The 19075-nt window shown below is 48.3% G+C and overlaps 6 protein-coding genes across 6 annotated transcripts; 5 read left to right on the top strand and 1 right to left on the bottom strand.

Moving 5' to 3' along the window:
* Positions 1–311: 311 nt before the first annotated feature.
* On the top strand, positions 312–1894 carry FPOAC1_003259 (uncharacterized protein; the record flags this gene model as incomplete). Its single annotated transcript, XM_044847829.1, has 3 exons — positions 312–476; positions 527–736; positions 797–1894. 3 exons carry the CDS (start codon positions 312–314, stop codon positions 1892–1894), a joined length of 1473 nt encoding a protein of 490 aa, XP_044713745.1.
* Positions 1895–2458: 564 nt separating this feature from the next.
* On the top strand, positions 2459–3040 carry FPOAC1_003258 (uncharacterized protein; the record flags this gene model as incomplete). The annotated part of the gene is made up of 1 exon (XM_044847828.1): positions 2459–3040. One exon carries the CDS (start codon positions 2459–2461, stop codon positions 3038–3040), a length of 582 nt encoding a protein of 193 aa, XP_044713744.1.
* A 687-nt stretch (positions 3041–3727) lies between these two features.
* FPOAC1_003257 (uncharacterized protein) lies at positions 3728–4616 on the bottom strand (the record flags this gene model as incomplete). Its single annotated transcript, XM_044847827.1, has 2 exons — positions 3728–4298; positions 4351–4616. 2 exons carry the CDS (start codon positions 4614–4616, stop codon positions 3728–3730), a joined length of 837 nt encoding a protein of 278 aa, XP_044713743.1.
* Positions 4617–6795: 2179 nt separating this feature from the next.
* On the top strand, positions 6796–8130 carry FPOAC1_003256 (uncharacterized protein; the record flags this gene model as incomplete). Its single annotated transcript, XM_044847826.1, has 1 exon — positions 6796–8130. One exon carries the CDS (start codon positions 6796–6798, stop codon positions 8128–8130), a length of 1335 nt encoding a protein of 444 aa, XP_044713742.1.
* Positions 8131–10377: 2247 nt separating this feature from the next.
* On the top strand, positions 10378–13020 carry FPOAC1_003255 (uncharacterized protein; the record flags this gene model as incomplete). The annotated part of the gene is made up of 1 exon (XM_044847825.1): positions 10378–13020. The coding sequence occupies one exon, from the start codon at positions 10378–10380 to the stop codon at positions 13018–13020; it is 2643 nt and encodes an 880-aa protein (XP_044713741.1).
* A 3751-nt stretch (positions 13021–16771) lies between these two features.
* On the top strand, positions 16772–19075 carry FPOAC1_003254 (uncharacterized protein; the record flags this gene model as incomplete). Its single annotated transcript, XM_044847824.1, has 2 exons — positions 16772–18987; positions 19042–19075. The coding sequence occupies 2 exons, from the start codon at positions 16772–16774 to the stop codon at positions 19073–19075; spliced, it is 2250 nt and encodes a 749-aa protein (XP_044713740.1).

Here is a 19075-nt window from a genome sequence, read left to right as displayed (position 1 = left end):
GGCTCTTTCTCCAAACGTCACCACCCCACCAACCGGGAAGCTATGCTCATGAGTGTTGCCTTGAGGTCGACGAGTAACAACAAAGCTCACCTTTCTGAGCTTTAATTTTTGTATCTCAAAGTTTGAAAAGAGCAGAAGGTCTCCGATCGGTGGCTCTTATTATCTCATAGAGCATGAGCTGGACATTTCCACTGTAAATCCATCATCAATATCAGCCTCACTTCCACAACGCATCACTCACCTCACTCATTCTCAACATCCGCAATCGCCAACCAAAAAAATAAACTGAACGATCTACGATTTGTTTCAGAATGGACTCTGTAGCGGCAGTTTTGGCTGCCTTCTCACCAACTCAGGCTGCGACAGAATCTGTCAAAAAGTACGACTCGGTCATAAAGGATCACATCGGGGCTGTGAAGTCGCTATTATCGAACCAACGCCAGCCCATCGATGAGAATACAAGCCAAATTCTACAGGTATATTTTACGTTTCCGCAGTCGTTATACTGTCTAATTAACTTCTCCAGGGCATCGATCCGTCAATCGACTCCATCGCATTTCTAGCCATCCTCCATTCTGCACTCACAGGCCCAACTCCGCCGCCAGGCATCGACCGACGCACGCTTCTTGACGAGACCTTGCGATTTCTTCTTAATTTCAACCCCCTCCAGGTTCGATATGTTGGAGTGTCATTCCGAAAGCTTCTCGAACATGTTGCCGAAGGAAAGCTGTTTACAGTATGTGCCCTATATTTCCCTGACTTTATAACATGACAGATAGCTAACTTGCTGGGTCAGCCGGCAGTTTCTGTTGAAGCTGTAGCTAGTGCATTGTTGCGACTCGATCCCACTGGAAGTATGTTCACATCTACTCACTTGGCATTGGTGAAGTCTGCCTACCAGTCCGCCTGGATCGAGCCTGTGTTAAAGGTTCTGGATTGCGATACCACCTTCTTCCCTGGCATGGCCGGCCAAAAAGACTCGAAGCTTCTTTGCGATAGTAGCCTGCATCCCGCCGCCTTTATCTCGGTCGAAACGGGTCTCACCGAGTCAGTAAAAAGCTCTACTGTCTTGGAGTACTACCATCTGAGCGCGCTTTGTTATATGTCGCAACGAGATTGGACGAAAGCCCATCGAGCCCTCGAGAGTGTGATCACGTACCCTTCTAAAGATAAGGGGGTCGCTAAGATCATGGATGAAGCGTACAAGCGATGGTTACTAGTTGGTCTGCTCAAGGATGGAAAGGAGCCAAGTTTGCCATCATATATTTCCGCTCAGGCCAAGAGTACCTACTCCACGCTGGGAACACCATACAAGAACATTGCCACTCAGTTCGCGACTACAAACGCCGGTCAGCTCAAGTCTGATGCTGATGCTAATAGCCATGTATGGGAGGATGACGGCACCTCGTCTCTGATTGCTGAGGTCATTGCATCGTACCAAAAGTGGCAGATCATCAACCTTCGGGACATCTACAAGCGAGTATCCATCTCACAATTGCGCCAGTCCACCCTCTCTGCAGAGACAGGCGAGATTCTTCCGACAGATGACATAGCGATACACATAGTACGAGAAATGATCGATTCTGGCTTGTTGAAGGGCGACCTAGAGTCGTCTGACGACGGAAACGAGCTCTTCCTACATTTCCACAACGATAGCGAGACGATGACGGAGGCGGAGTTTGCTCAGGAGATTGCTCAGCGGTATCAGAACATTGAGAGCCTAGGAAAACAATACCAGGCAGCCAATGAACGACTAAGCAGCAGCAAGGAATACGTTAAGCACGTTGTCAAAGAGCAGAAGCGGGCCGACAAGGACTCAGCTGACCCCGGAGTTGGCTTCGATTCCCAGATAGAAGAAGAAGACCTCATGACAGGTATCATGGCACATGGCTAGAAAGCCCATTTGCCATTTCGTTTCAAACCTTACACTCCACGTTATATGTGAGAAGTTTACTATGGGAATCAGTGGAGGAACAGTATCCGCTTCTAAGCAGATCCACTGTAGTTGCTCTGCAGTACATGACCTCCCATCGTGAAAGGGTTCTTGGTGCTACTTCACATATGAATAATGAAAGCAAAGTTGCGTCGTGTTGCTATAGAAGCATCATATTTAATCAAAACTTGATTCAGTTAAGTTCAAGTATAGCCCCTGAGGTGAAGCTTTGAGATATAAAAATTGACACATGCAAGCTGAAGTTGAGTGCGCACATTTGCTCGTAGGGTTATTAGCCGTGATGATACTTATACTTCCAGATGAAAGTCAATACTGAGAATCGCCGCCGTAAGAACCGTATATAAGAGAGTGATGCCACAGTGGAACAGTCCTGCCCCCCATTTCTCCCAACACTTTTCTTCTTTGTAGTTCATCTCAATTCTACGTCTCCCATCTCGAGCTTATCAAACCAGGCTCACGCAACACATAGCATCTACGCATCTCGACAGCATCTCACTCGATAAAATGGTAGCGACACATGCGCCCAAGGCTTTGGCCTTGATGGCCGTCACACTTCCCTTCGTCATCCAAGCCGTACCAGCCATCCCCATCGGCAAGAGCAAGGAAGTCAAGTCGGAAAACCGCATCCCCGCCGCAGACTATCTCCTCGAACCTTCTATCCCCAGCACGGATGGTATCGACCAGATCATCCATGTCATTGGGAAAGAAAAGGAGGAGAAACCCTCAGTATCTCGAGAGGAAATCACGGCGTCTAACCTCAACTACTTCCCCTGGGGCCGAGTCAACCTCGACAGTGAAAAAACACACATTCCGGATGACGATGACGAGTTGGAGGAAAACGAGAACAAGTCTGACGATAAAGCCAAACGCAGTATGGACGACGGTGTTGTGGTGGATGAAACAGCATCCAATAGTGCATACGAAACTATCCACCACAAGATTTTAGACACGAACGAGACGGCTACTGCCAATGAGCCTCGATATAACAGAATGGAACTGTATTCCAACCGTCCTACGCTTCTCCACGAGGACAAGTCACACAAGAATGTACCTCAAATAGAGAAGGCCAAGACGAAACAAGATTAGGCACAACAGGTCGATGGAGTATCAAAGAGGGAGGTCGGGTGTGGATACATGTATGTTTACTACAAAGACCGGATGAAAAGGAATGGGAAATAAAAGACGGAATAACGAAGTCAATTGATGACAGCCTCTACCAGCAACGGTTCCTGCTTGAAGGAACCATGTTTTCTTGGGAAAGCCGGCTCTCGTGCGAGCTTACGGGTATCACAATGCAATAATTCAATGAATAACGGTAGCCATAGGCATATATTTTATCCGTGACAGTTGATATACATGTTAACATCACAAGCCAGCGGTTCGATAGACTGGGTACATTTCTTCCCCTTGACCTTCGGCGCCGGAGACATGTCTTCAAACTAGGGGTTGCAGAATTTGCGGCAATGGAATATGACATTTCGGATCTCTATTTGTATCTTCTATAGAAAAATTAAGTTTCATACCCAATAATCAAAGCGCTCTTCCAAACTCCGGTATTGGCAGAATTAGCAGACCTCTAGATAGGACTGGCAATTCCACCGACAATGCTCCTTTATCCAGATCTTATTTTTGGCTTAACTTTAACTTTTAGTTTTGACCAGTTGCCGCGCCATTCCGTCTTGATATATATGATAAGACTTGAAGTCAATCCTGCAAGCCCCCTTGCGAGGTCCAATCTTATATCTCCGTAGAATCATACAAGATTTGGTGAACCTATGACGAGGACGTGTGGCTCTTTCTATGGCGGACGAATCCTGGCAAGGACACCCTGTTGCTCTTGGTTTCGGACATGGACTGCTGTGGTGAACTCTGCGCTTGACGGTCTGGCCTGCAGCAACAGCCCATGGCAGCATGCAAGAGAAAAGCCAAATCAGTAAAAATGGCGGCGATCCACATAAAGGCAAACATCTTTACACCAATGTTTGCCCTGATGTTCAATTGATCTTGCGCTGTGAGTGCGACCTTTGCCGCGATGCTGATGACTGTTGCAATGACTGCAGCAAGAGTAACGAGGACTGCTGTGATGGCGGAGAGAAATGAGAGCAGCAGACTCCACCAGCGAGTGCGAATGACAAGTAAGCTCAGGGGAATGAGGACAAAGTTGACGACAATGCCAGCCATGAAGCAACCATACATGATCCTAGAACCAATCTTGAGGAGGTTGAGGACGGTGACAGCCTCTGCAGGGAGAGCGATCTGGGCTCCCGCAAGCAGTTCGCTGACGAGGATTTCGACGGGGTTGAACCAGTACCACTGCTTAGGGTCGGAGCAGTATGTAACACCTCTGAAAGATTCAATTAGCGACAATACGCGGTATATGGAACAGAGGAACGTACTCATCATTGTAACCCTCGCAGAAATTCCATAGTCCAACTTGGTAGAAATCGTGAAGACCTAGACTTCGGGCAACGGAGTTGAGGAGTCTCGAATTCTCGACCGATATGGGAATGACTTGTGACACATCGAGTTGGAAGAAGTAGATGTCGTTTAGGGTTGAGTTGATGTGTGTGTTTCCGATAATGACAAGGATGAGAAAAGGAATCGTTAGGAAGTAGAAGATACTGGCAGCGATGGCCGTGTTACGGCGGTGGACGTTGACCATGATTAAAGCTGAGAAAAGATATCGAACGGCGGATCAGAGGCGATTCGAGTCGGTTATGTTGTCCGTCGACGGGTTGATGAGGCGGACGAGGAGCCTGGGGGCTCGTTCGTTTTTGGTGATAGCTTCCAGCTTTGCGCGCCGTTTATTTGGAGACCGAATACGAATGGAAGAGAATTAATGAAACAAAGCGATAGAGTCAAACAAAGAAGAGGGTGAACAAGAATTACTGCAGATGATAGGATTGAAGAGCCGTCAATACAATCAATCAATACAGACAAAAAGAGAAACAAATACAGAGGCGAAACCGAAAGTTTCAGTCTCTCAAGACAAGACAAGGCTAAAGTGAAGTGAACCAAGAAAACGAGTGACAAAGTGCATATGAGAAGTGTTATTGCGTTGCGTGTTCTGGGTGGGCCAGCCTAAAAGATCAACGACGCCAACAACACAAATCGTCATGATAAAAGGGAACATCCCAATTCCAAGGATCGAGCTTTCCTTTTCCAAGCCACCCAGCAAAGACGCGAGGCAGGCACAAGCGAAAAAGGAAAGGGTCGTGGGTCCTTGCCGAAGCCGCTGAGCATGATGATGCTAAGCCGAAAGAAGATTGTATCAGTGGGGTCCCCTGTACCAGACCCCTGGGCTTTAGCGGTAAAAGGGCAAGGCTTATGCTTGCTTGTGGGTAGTTGTTAAGGGGGCATCAGATGAGCTGAACGAATGGATTTTCTAGGTTCTCTCCATTCAGCTGTTAACGCTGGCGAGAATAGCGAGCCGCCCGTATTCTGACACTGTTGTTGGGCCATCTAACAAGGTATCTAGGTCTACTGCAATTCTTAAAAATACCTGTAAGAAAACCCAAGACATGCGCGGCTAAGAAAGTGGCTAGCATAGTCAAGATATTTCAACCAAAACATCCAATGCCTCCGCCACGCCATACCATGTACCATCAAAAAGTATTGGCGCTTGTCTCTTGGCTTCTTGTCGTGTCGTATTCCAAGTTTATATACAATTCCTGATTCGTCCAATCAATCCCTTAGAAGCTCCAGGCTTGGAGTACCGAGCTTCAGGTAGCTACAGAGCAAAGGGTAAGATAAAATAAAAATGGATGCCGATAGTACCGGACTGGGTCTTGGCTGCAGCCCAATATATGATGACGCGTTTCAACACCACAAAGCAAAGAGACATGAGAGGATCAACAAGCGCTGCTGTCTCCAGATGCTTTTTGCAGTTCCTGGGTAAGTTGTTGGTTGTTACAATTACTGATTCTAGACTTTGTTAGCGCTGTCCGGAATAATCAATCAATGACTTTTGTATCTATTTGCGGCTCAACACAACTCAACCAATTGTTTCGGTCAATTCTTGCCGTTATTACCGCTTTGACAAAGCCTATTCCTTAGCAACAGCCATTAACGATAGCCACATGTCATTATGTCATGGCGGGTGAGGCCGCATCATCAAATGCAGAGCTAACAGACAAGCCAAGTTTTTTTTTTACTATAGTTTCTTTTTTATTCCTCGTTGGTTTTTGAACATTATCCAGAATCAAAGCCAAAAGCGGTAGATCGCTATCCCCCCTTTATTCGTTCTTGATCCCTTGTGTCGGTCTGTCTCCTCACTTCTTTTATTTTCATTGCCTTAATCTCGTCTGGGGCCATCAAACTCTTGACTAAAAAGCCAAGCCAGGCTGTGCATAAGGAAGGTTTTCCTTGCTTGTCTCACGACTCATTTCATTCCACCGTTCCATCCTCATACGTCTCTACGGTGACTTTGACATTGCCGTCTTTTACTTTACCCACTTCCATCTTGTCGATCTGTCGATAGCTACAAAAGGTGGCTCCTCAACATTGGTCTGTTGTTTCTGCAGCAGGGATCACAAGCAGGGCGACCATCCACCGCAGATCGCACTAGATCTTGTATTGCGTTTCACCCATACTCGATTTTAGCTTGTCTTCTAATTACTTTTTCTCCGTCTCTGATCTGATCAGACCTTCGCTTTGGTCCTGTACCACTTATACCAAACGAGGGCCTGCTTCACGAGGTGGAACCCAATCGGTGCGCGGACCTTGAGTTGCGAAAGCTTGTTCATACTAAGCGACTCGACTCCTATCGCTTTGTCGACCCAATACTTTACTTTACCAGAAACTTCGTCCTTCACCAACTCGCACGGGACCACATACCCGTCATGAAGTTCTACACCTCAGTCTTTGCCGTTCTGGCACTGACTTCTGGTCGCGTGGCAGCCCAGACAGTTGAAATATCAGCTACTTCAGAGCTCACATTCTTTGAAGGTACAAGGACACAGAAGATAACCCGCCAAACCGGTCCTCCCACAGGCGCCTATTCCTCATACGCTTCCAAAATTACACTATCGCTCTCCAGTGATACCGAGTCGGACGAGCTTACAAGCACCCTCACGGGTCTCTTCCCCACCGACTACACAGACAGCACCACTATCACAAGCAACCTCACCGAGAGTGCTACCGCTACGGGGACGACAAATGGCACTTCAACCACTGCAACCAAGGCGAAGCCCACAAACACTCAGCCATGCAACAACTATGTCGAGCTGTGCAAGCGCAAGTACGGCAACATTACTATGGTTGGCTGCCACAACTCCCCCTTCGTGAGACCTGGTAACTCGGGCTCCAACCAGGAGCTCGAGGTTGAGACACAGCTTAACGACGGTGTCCGTTTCCTCCAGGCTCAGATCCAATTCCCCGCCAACTCATCTGTTCCACACTTCTGCCATTCAACCTGCGATCTCCTCGACGCTGGTCCCATCACCGACTGGCTCACCAGGGTGCGAAAATGGGTCGACAGCCATCCATATGATGTTGTCACCATTCTCCTTGGAAATGGAAACTACTCCCACCCTGACCTTTACGTCCCCTACATTCAGGAGAGTGGTATTCTTAAGTACGTTTACCAAGCTCCATACCTTCCCATGTCCCTGGAAGACTGGCCTACTCTGGAAAGCATGATCGTCCGCGGCAAGCGAGTCATCATGTTCATCGACTACGTGTCAGACCAGAAGAAGTACCCATGGCTCCTGGACGAGTTCACCCAGATGTGGGAGACTCCCTTCGACCCTCTGGACCGCGATTTCCCCTGCACTGTGCAGCGACCTCCGGACCTGAGCGAAAAGTCGGCCAAAAACCGCCTGTACTTGATGAACCACAACCTGAACGCCGAATTCAATGTGTTCGGTGCTGAGATCTTGGTCCCGGCTGTTGCGCTGCTCAACGAGACTAATAACGACACGGGCTACGGCAGCTTGGGTCTTGCGGCCAACAACTGCCGCTCTGATTGGGGACGGGCTCCCAACATTCTCAACGTGGACTACTACAACTACGGCGGCTTCCCAGGCTCTGTCTTTGAAGTTGCCGCTCAGATGAACAACGTCACATACGATCGCAAGTGCTGTGGCTTGGTTGCAAGCTTAGCTCCCCGAACGTATCAGGCTGCGTCCATGACAGTTCTTTTCACTGTATTGATGTCAGCATACCTCCTGTTTTAGACATGTGCTCCGTGGGTACGCGGCAGCAATTGCTACTTACATGGTTCACAAACAAAACGAGCGAATTGATTTTTTTAAGTTTCAGGCATAGACTGGAGGGTTCAATCCAATGCATTAGATGGATAGATTGAGCATTTGGCATAGAAATGCTCACTCTGGCAATTGATCACGGTGTTGTTGTTTATGGATTTAATCATGTGTAGTTTTGCATATAGATACATAATATTATAGCAATGCTGTCTTTCAGTCAATGTTTCATCTTCTGTGTGCGTATATGAGTTCTACTCAGCTGGAGGAATTGCTCGCCCCCCAATCTTCCAAATCAAACATCAACAACAATGTGGGATTGGTGGATTTGAACATATTATTAAACATCGGACATGACATTACGGGCGATGTCACTACAAGCTTAGGTAAACAGATTCCCCGTGTTATAGATATATATATAGTGACTTGCTGGCCCATCATGCGTTGAATCCTGCATATCGTGATGCAGGAATCTGCAGGGTAGGCGGCGTACGAGAAAATACAATAATTCATGGACAGAATCATGTGGATGATAAGAAACATACAATCTCAGAATTCTCAGAATTGGTCAAATTGGTGTGTAAACCATAATTTATTCCTGACTCCAGAGTATTCTTATGGAGCCAGCCAAGTCGGGTTGTTCAATGAAACTGTCTCCGTAGAGGTAACTTGACGGCAACGTCTCGCACTACATCGCACAACCATGATCTGTCACTGTTTGCTTGATCGACAGGGCATACAATCGAAATTTTAATTGGTCTGGCGTACATGATACAAGTTTAGTACCCGTGTCCGTAAGATGTATGTATCTAAATTCAGTAACACAAATAAGTGTAAGCTTTGATTATAAACCACCCACAGCCACCAGGACTTTATGCATGCACTTTGAAATCCTGCCATTTTCAGCTCATGGCAGGAAAAAAGACAGAAAAAATCCAGGGCAGGCCTCAACCGGATGTGAGTGTGGTTGCGTGCCGTTCCAGTTTACCACAGCAGTGGGAGTGTTTGGTTCCCATGGGGTATGATGTTGTAGGGTTGCACTGCAGCAATAACCCATCTCTGCAGGATTCACTGCACATGACCGTGAAAGGCACCGTGCCCCCTTTCGCCTGTTCCCGTCTTCAGCAAGGGACACAAAGGGAAAGTAAAAAAACTAACAAGTGTTTGAGTTTTGTTGAAAAGGACAGACCTTTTGTGGAGTTCTCCAGTGGCTAAGGATAAGGCGTTCCTCTAGACTCGGTCCCAACATGCGAGGCTTGAAGCTGACGCCCCAGCTGTCCTTACATGTCTTTCGTATACAGTGTCCATACCAAATCGTTGACCAGACTATTTGGGGAGAGTGAGTCAAGGAGGCCGCCTGTGGAGGCTGATTGGATGAGTGTCCTGGAACCTTGGCTCTCGCATGCAAACCAGAGTGCAGCTGCAGCTGGATCAAAGAAAGACATCGTCGCAATGGTATCTCAAAGAAGATAGCCGCTAGGCGTTTGAGGCGCTTCAAGTGGGAGTTTAATACTCTTTGTATGACATATCATTTGTTACCAGATTGCATGAGAGTGTGAATCCTGTATTGAGAAGCGTGAAGACGGTAGTTGAACAAAGTCTAAGTCTAAACTTGCGATGCACGGCATGGGGGAAGACCCCAGTTTCCTAGGAACAGACCAGGCCCAGCCCTATGAAGATACATTAAATGATCCGCCATCGGGTTAGTCTAGGTAGGCATTTGGCCCCTCCGAGCTGGAGCCTAGCGAGTGTTAGCTCATGCTTACCTTCCATGGTAGGTTGTTATCGGAAGCATTCGCTGTTGTTTATGGCTGAACGGCTGAAGCTTTCTTTCCATCCCATTTCTCTCTCAAGGGAGTCATCTGCTTTCTTCCATTCCTTCTCTCTTTTCATCTTGTCTGTCTGCCTTGCATCTCTTTTTAACATTCGCTCGCATCGATATATCGCTCTTTTATTCTCGCTCGATAACCGAAATCCTTTCTCAATCCTTCGATCGACCATCCCTAGGACACTTCGCCTCGGCCCGCCTGCAGCGTATCTAATTCGGTGCCCCAGGCGCCCACTACCCGTTACTACTACCGGGCAACACCTACCTCCTACCCTCTTATGAACAATCCACCTCGGCAGCGTTGAAACGGTTATCTTGCGCTTACCCAGAGCCCAATCTATTTTGAATAACACCATACAACTGCTTGACAATGTTAAGGGTTGCGCAATAACATGGCATATCGAGATGACCGGGCTGAAGAGCCCTTCCACCCTTATGAGCCGTATCATCCCTCTGGCTCTGCTGCTGTGTCGCAAAGACCCGCGACGAGCCAGGCGCCTTTGAGCCATCGCGTCTCTGCAATGTCACTTTATCCCGACGACAATCCCTACGATCCTGCGGTACACCCTCCACTTCACGGTCGCGAATCCATGGTCTCGCTCGCCTCTCATGCCGGTTACCAAAGTCCGCCCCAAACCGAAAACGATGGGCATGCATATTCTCCTGGTTCTGGCTGGTCTGCGTCGTTTGGCTACAATGGTGCTGGAGGATCATACGCGCCTGTATCGGCAGCAGGACCACCACCTTCACGCCTTCCATCCAGGGCTAAGCGCATGTCTGCATATGGTTCCTCACTTGGACGAACAATTCCCGAGGAGGGTGATGATGAAGAAGCATACGACCTGTCGTTGCTCGGAGGCGCAGTCTCAATGGGTTACTCCAGTAGCTACAACCGGATAAAAGAGGATGATGACGAGGACGACGATGTTTCTCCTGGTTTCGATCTTACTGCTGCACTGGGACCAATGACCTCCCACGATGAGGATTTTATCAAGAAGCTACAAGAAAAGGAGGCCAATGGGATGTTAACAGGAGGATTGGGTCAGGGCTTCCATGCAGATGTTAAGATGAGAGATGGCGAGCTTCTATCAGCAAACCCCGTAACCGTTCAGCGAAGTCTTTCGCGATCCTTCTCCCGGCGCAACCAGCCCTCGCGCATGGGCCGAGCCGAGACAATTCGACAGAGGGGCCAGGACGAAGCTAACCGGAAGGGAGAAGTGATTGAAGTGATTTTAGAAGAGAATCCAGGCGCAGACTTGAGCAGTATCGAAGGACTCAGCACTGTCGCATCCAATGATTTCCGCCGATCAACCTTTCCAGTCAAGGAGGGCAAGACAGAGATATTCTACCCTCAACCGAATTGGAAACCGCCTACAATGCGATGGCCATACTTGACGCTGTTGATCATCATATCCGTTGTTCTGGCTGCTGTACAGGAATACTTGTTCCAAAGATTCCACAAGAAGCCTATTATCTCATTTACGGAGCCCAAAGACATAGACGCGTTTGTTTACTTTGCAGTCAAGTTTCTGCCAACGGTTGTTGCAGTCACCTTTGGTGTTTTCTGGCAGTTCACCGATTTCGAAGTCCGCCGCTTGGAAGCATTCTACCAACTATCCAAGCAACAAGGCGCATTGGCCTCAAAGTCTATCAACGCCGACTATGTTACAAGCTTCAGCTTCTGGCGACCTTTCCGCGCAATCAAGCTGGGCCACTATGCTGTGGCTTTGTCTTCGTTTGCATCGATTATGGCTGTCTCGCTCGTGCCTACATGTGCAGCTGCGTCTATTATCTTGACCCCGACTCGCAAGGAGCGTATGGAAAGGCCCGACGACGTGAAGGAAATATTTGTGGCAGCGATGTGGTCCCGACTTTTGACTGTGGTCCTATCATTCTGCGCGCTCATGGGCTGTGGTCTCCTCTACGTGCTGCAGACACGACGGTCTGGTCTGCTTGCCGATGTGAGAGGCATCGCTGGCCTGGCAAGTATGGCTGTTGTAAGCCATGTTTTGATGGATTTCAAAGATATGGATACGGCCAAACATAAGGATATTCACCAGAAGCTGAAGCGTCGGCGGTATATGCTGCGAAACTCTTCTCTCGCACCCTACGAGGGCACAAGTGCCAAAGTCGAAACAGATAAAGAGCAGGACGACGCAGCTCATCTCTCAGAGCACCCACATCCCCTGATGCTGCGACCGATGGGATGCATCCCCTTCATAATCGGATTGCTTCTTTTCGCAGCCTTGATTCCGGTCTTCCTCTTCACACCCGCCCAAGTTATTACAGATAAGGCTGCTTGGGTTGTTACGGCGTTAGCTGTTATTCTCAAGTTGTGTTGGGGAGCCATGGAGACATCGGTGCGCATGATGGAACCTTACTATATCCTTTCCAAGCGACACGCGCATTCGAAGACTCTTACCCTTGATTATACAGCGTTGCCTTTCGCTTATATGCCTTTACGGGCGCTTTTAAACGGGCATTTTGTGGTGTTTCTGGTGGGATTCGGCTCTGTCATGGCTGAGTTCCTTACAATCCTCGTGACCAGTCTTGCCACAGTAGACGGACAAGACTTTATAGTGGGATATGGTCTGCATCTTGGCAAGGGATGGAAAGACAAAGACGATGAAGACAAGAAGCTGTTTAATTCTGGACAAGAGACGGTACGCTCATTCTATATCACCCTCGGCTCGACGCTGTTCATATTGTTATACATGTTTGTCGTTGCAAACATGGTTTTCTTTCGACGACGGCACCCTTTTCTGCCGCGACAACCCAACACGATTGCGTCGATTTTGGCCTTTATTCACCAGAGCAAAATGTTGTATAATTTCGTGGGCACCTCGAAGCTCAGCAATGCCGATATGGCAAAGAAGTTGGATGATGGCAAGACATACGGATTGGGTTGGTTTACAGGAAGAGATGGACAGACACATTGCGGAGTGGATCAAGAGGAGTTGACGAGTTCATACAAACACGGTGTTGATTATACGACGATGAACAATCCGTGGAACGCGCAATGGGACGTGCTGTAGTCCAGACGTTGCGCAATGCATCGGTCGGCACTTGTATGATTTTTTAATGATTATGGGTAACAGATCTGCGCATGACGATCTATAGGCAGATTTTGACATCAGGCAGCATTCGAATGGGTTTAGGATTGGCGTTCAGTAAATTAGATGTCTAGCATTGACAAGGAAATTTTATGCTTTAGTTTTGATGCTTCTGGAATTTCTTTGCAGTTATAGAGATACGATTCTGAAACGTGAGGGCTGAGACAAGGGAGTTTGCCTCTTGTGAGGTATGCGACAAGCGAAACATGAAATGAGACTCGGAAGATGATGAACCGGAATGGTGACATTTCAAACAGTTCGCTTGCTCTCGTCTCTGACACGTGCTGAGCAACAAAATACATACATACATGAATGTGGATGGAGAAGGGACCCGTCGATCATACTCTGTAAAGTTTCTACTTGGTGGGTTTCGAGTTGACGCGTCCATACTCCGCTCGATGGCACTCGACGCTTATGTTTGAGATGTGTATCAATTGTCCAGTCATAATGCCTCTGACATTTTTCTCTAGTGGACTCTATCCGCCTTTTTTCACCTCTAGAGTTGAGATCAGCCCCCCCTTGACGTGCTTTAATCTCTCTGTGTGCGTGTGTTCTTGCGCGCTTACGATGCAAAGTGCAGTGCTATTGGCTGTTGGAATGCGTGCCCCTGAATATCGAGGCTGTGAGGGGTCGGGATGTTGGAGATCAGGAATGTCAAGAGATCGAGAGAGATGTCCAATGGGAAGAGGAGGATGAAGATTGTTTGTGAAACTTCCTACGACGGGTTAGTTAATAAGAGTTGGTCGATGTGTGCGGCGGTGCGGTGACGGTTGGAGTTGAAACTCAATTGTTGTTTTGGAGCTAGAAATAGAACGGGAGTCGCGGCAGCTTTACTTTTTTCGAGGTATATTCCGGTAAAAATCAAGCCATAGTTGTAGTATAATATTGTTCGAAGCGAATTATTGTAATGAGAGCAATTCCTTTCCCTTGTGCTGCACTTATTCATTCCAGTCCAGGGATGTTGGCTGTCAATGTCGAATCACCGCTGCAAGTAAGCTTGGGTACTCCATAGTAGCGGAGTGTGAAGTGGACGAAGACAAGAACGCGAGTCTTGGCATCATCATGGAGATTAGATCTCTCAAAGTCTATCGACAACTCAAAATGCTGGACTTGGCTTGTGTTGATGATTGATTCATCTTGAGCGTTGCTAAGACAGCCTTGAGTTTGGTAGTGAGCGATTCATGCAAAACAAACCAAGCACAACAACTCTTTTCTGTTTCAGAGCGTCTATTGATAACATTCCCCATTGTGCTATAGTGAGCACATTACTAGATTCATGCAGGATTTTTCGTCTTGTCGGGCCTGGCGGGCATGCCGAGAGTAGCACAGCCGGTGACTTCGTATTGCGTTTGGAGATACTAAGGACGTCCAAGAAATTGTCCAAGAATAACCAAGACAAGATGTGAGAGTACTTTGGTAACATGGCCTCTTTTCTTTGCCTATCGCAATTCATTCCTACGTGCTGATGCTTTGAGAGAATCCATCGTCGTCTCGTCTTTTGGTGGATGTACCCAGGTAGTCTAATAAACTCGACAGACCTGAAATGGATGGGCCTGAGCAAGGGCCACCCCTTTTGAATTCGGACTTCGGCAGCGTTACAGAGTCAGCAGTCAAATAAAGTCCAAGTGTGATAACTAAACTAAACTACCTGAAGGGGGGGTCAGAACGAGAAGGGGGCAGTGCAAGCCTCGATTAATTAAATTAAACAAGTCGCGACCTGTGACGTGACAATGCGAGATGGCGACAGGAGGTAACATCCGGACAGTATCGTGATGCACAACACAACACTTGTCTGTCTTTTGTTGTAAACAGAGTTTGTTATTTGTTTCCCTTGATGTTGTTGCAATATAACCAAAGTACTAACTAACTGTTACTGTTGTCTTTTGTTGCCCAGGTCTTGGCTTTTGGCCGGTTTGATTGGCGCCATCATGCAAATACTGTATGGACCAACCACGCGACCTCTTTATTGAGTCGTTGACATAAAGTCTGGCAACACTACTGCAGGTTAAACCACCAAAAACTGGGAATCTTGTTGTTTCCCAATGCCAAAACCGTCTGTTTGTGCCTCAGATCAATCAATGTGTGAGCAATGCCTTGAAATGCCCCGACCTTCCTTGTTTTTTTTTGTACGTCGCTGTCACTCTGCAGACTTGCTAGCAACCAGCCTTTTTGTTGATCTGCATCGGCACTCCAAAACTGTTATACAAGCTTGTGCCAAGATCTACAGTAACAATGGGACTCTTGCAACGTAAAATCGTAATCCTCGGATTTCGACTCACTCGATGATGTGTGCTGGTGGACAGCCCGAGACATCCTTTCCCATGTCCCATCCTTCCAGGCCTTCGTACTCTGTATGTGATATACACGGAAGGGTAACAAGATTAGGACATCGTCTTCCAGGGGTTGTGGCCGCTGAGGTGCCCACAAAGTACATGCTGTTATAGTCGATACGAGATCGTCACCCCATGTCTAGCCAAGCATCCGTGTCATTGACTTGCACTTGGCCCAGAACTTGGCTACATTCCAAGTACCTGCACAGCCTCCAGGTTTTAATCTACGGAAGCACAGGCTATCCACGGTACATCCATCATATACGAAATAGCGAATTGTTGTAGGCGACAAAACCCCATCGGCGCCGTATTTGTGCTTACTGTGCCTCGCATTGCATCGAATTGTACTCTTGTGGTTGCAGCACTCTGTACTCACTAGAACTCTCTCTGTCTCTCAGAAATATTAGAAAAAAATGTCTTGAAAGACAAAAGACAAAGCACGTTCGCATAATTCATGACTCCCCTATCACACGCAACCCCCAAGACCAAACTAAACCTATTATTGTCACTCCAGTCCCCGCTTCACCGCGTTCGCACTCGTGAGAGCGACCACCCGCCCCCTTGTTTCCCTCCAAGTTCAGTGAGTGGACAGCGACAAACCCACCGTAGGCTTGGGCTGGGCTGGGCTGGTACCGAACCGCGCGTGCATTGGATCAATTTACTACTCACCCAGGTACTTGCCGTTAATATGGCCCCTCCACCATTTTGGGTTGTACCTGCTTCCTCCACTACTACTACCAGGTTCAGGTTCCCCATCCCTCCCTTTGGCTCCTTCCCTTGCCTTCCCTTCTAACCTTCCCCTACCTTAGACTTCTTTCCACTCCTTCCCTCCCTTAGTCTGCTGCCGCTGGTCTTCCTTTTCCCTCCCGACTCCCCCCCACACAACAAACCCATTTCATTCATCATCCGCGACAACGGCAGAAGCCAAACTCATTTGACGACGACGAGACGACCAAAGCTGCTCATACCAGCCACGCCTCGTCTCTGAGACGATTCTCGCCTCGACCTTTCGCTATTAAACATTTTTTACTTCTTTCTTTGTCTCTTTCCTTCGCCTTATTCCGTTCGTAATTCGCCAATTTCCGCGGCCTCACTCGCTTGCCAATAAACCCAAAGTCTATTCAAAGAATAACCTCACGCACTCTAAAAGCCAACGGCTACCGCTTTCGCCGACTGTTAATCGATTAACCGCCTTCGGATTCGCATAGCTTCGATCGTGTAAAGAACTAAATAGTTCGCACAAACAACGACAACCATCTCCCGACCGAACCATCCGACTCGATCGCTGGCCATAAGAATCGCAACTCCTGGACATAGTGGTCATCACGATGTGGTCTTGCATCATGAAGCCATTGGCGGTCATCGCCTCTGTGGCTGCTCTGGCCTCGCCTGTTTCGGGTGAGAAGATTCTCTACTCCAACTCACTCAACAGTTGTCAGAAAGACAACGGATTCAAAGCCACACTTTTCAACGTCGCCTTGACACCAAACAACGGTTCCGCCTACGTCAAGGCCGTGGCAACGTCGTCTATTCAAGGCAAAGTCAAATTCGACATTCGACTCTCGGCTTATGGGTACCAGTTCCTCCAGCAGACTGTCGATCCATGCTCAATTAACCTTGCTGGTCTATGTCCTATGGTTTCTGGAAAGATTCCCTTCAAATTCAACCTGCCCGTAGGCAAAGAGAATCTTGCTCAAGTGCCCGGAATCGCCTACAACATTCCTGATCTTGATGCTACTGTTCGTGTTTACGTCAACATGTCGGATACTGGCGAGAGTGTTGCATGTGTCGAGGCCGATTTCTCCAACGGAAAGACAGTTGATCTCAAGGGTGTCAAGTGGGCCACTGCCATCATTGCTGGTCTTGGCCTGATCTCTTCTGCCATTGTTTCCGGCGTTGGTCATGCCAACACGGCTGCCCATGTTGCTTCTAACTCGCTCTCCCTGTTTGGTTACTTCCAGGCTCAAGCTATTCTTGGACTCACCAGTGTCGGACTTCCCCCCATTGTCTCATCGTGGACACAGGATTTCCAGTGGTCTATGGGTATTATTCGCGTTGGCTTTATGCAGGACATTTTCACCTGGTACCAGCGAGCAACTGGTGGTACACCTGAGTCAATTCTTTACAACGTCCGCCAGGTCTCAGTGCAAGTACAGAAGCGAAGCTTGGATCTTGCTTCAACTAGCATCGACCTTTTCAAGCGCAGTGCTGCAATGATGCCTCGAGGTATCACCGAGCCAATCGGTAACGCCGCAGGTGCTCTTGCCAAGCGTGCCAACATCCAGACCGAGGACGGAACTTATGTTGTGTACGGTATCCAGCGAGTTGCCTTCAAGTCCAGAATCGAAACCACCAACTTGTTCATGACAGGTCTTACTTTCTTCTGCATTTTTGTGGTCATCACCTGCTTAGCCATTGCCGTATTCAAGGGAATTTGCGAGCTCTGCGCCCGTCAGAGGTGGATGGCCCAGGACAAGTTCCTCGAGTTCCGCAACGGCTGGCTTACCGTCCTTAAGGGTATCCTCTTCCGTTTGACCCTCATCGGTTTCCCTCAGATGGCCATTCTTTGCTTGTGGGAGTTTACTCAGCAGGACTCACCCGCCGAGGTTGTACTCGCTGTTTTCTTCCTCCTCGGAATGGCATTCACCCTCGGATGGGGCGCCAGCAAGGTCATCCGCATCGCTCGCCGTTCTGTTACCATGCACCGAAACCCTGCTTACATTCTGTTCTCTGATCCCCAAGCTCTTAACAAGTGGGGTTTCCTCTACGTTCAGTTCCGAGCCTCTGCCTACTACTTCATCGTTCCTGTCCTTATCTACACTTTGGTCAAGGCCATGTTTGTAGGTTTGTCTCAGAAGAGCGACATCACCCAGGCTGTCGGCTTTATCATTATCGAAGTCGGTTTCTTGATCGCCGCTTCTGTTCTCCGACCCTGGATGGACAAGCCCACCAACTCATTCAACATCGCCATTGCTGCCATCAACTTCATTAACGCTATTTTCCTTCTCATCTTCTCTAATGTCTTTGGCCTACCTAAGATTGTTGTTGGTGTTGTCGGTGTGGTTCTGTTCGTGTTGAACGCCTCGTTTGCTCTGATCCTGCTTCTCATGCTTATTGTCTCGACCGCTTTGGTGTTCTTCCGCAAGAACCCCGATGCTCGATACCAATTTATGGCCGACGACCGTGCCTCCTTCATGAAGTCGCAGACCCAAGTCAACGCTACCACCGAGCTCGACGCTCTTGCAGCCACTGCTCGAGGCGACAAGTCTGGCTACAACAAGCATCTCGATCTGGACGAAGAGGACTCAGTTTCATCCGAGAGTCTGGCGAGACGGGCTGAGACTAACAACCAGTCTCAAGCATCGTTCCAGAGAGGCGACGCACCTCCTCGCTCTCCTGTGAACCCGGCCATGCCACTCTTCCCCGCTGATGGGCGACCATCAAGCCCCTTCCGCACCGCGTCACCAAACCCTTACCAGCAGTCAAACTCAAACCTGTCTCAACAAAGGTCTGCAGACAACAATAGCCCTGGCGGTTACAGGTCACAGAACAATGCCAGGTAAGCTTTTGCAAATCATTCTACACTATTTGACTCCGACTAACTCTTCTTCAGTCCTTGGCAGCGCGGTGCTGGTTACGAGCACTAG

The sequence above is a fragment of the Fusarium poae genome, chromosome 1 (assembly GCF_019609905.1).
Source record: "Fusarium poae strain DAOMC 252244 chromosome 1, whole genome shotgun sequence".
NCBI classification, from domain to species: domain Eukaryota; kingdom Fungi; phylum Ascomycota; class Sordariomycetes; order Hypocreales; family Nectriaceae; genus Fusarium; species Fusarium poae.
Note: the sequence above shows the minus strand (reverse complement) of the source record. Positions and strands in the feature narration are given on the sequence as shown.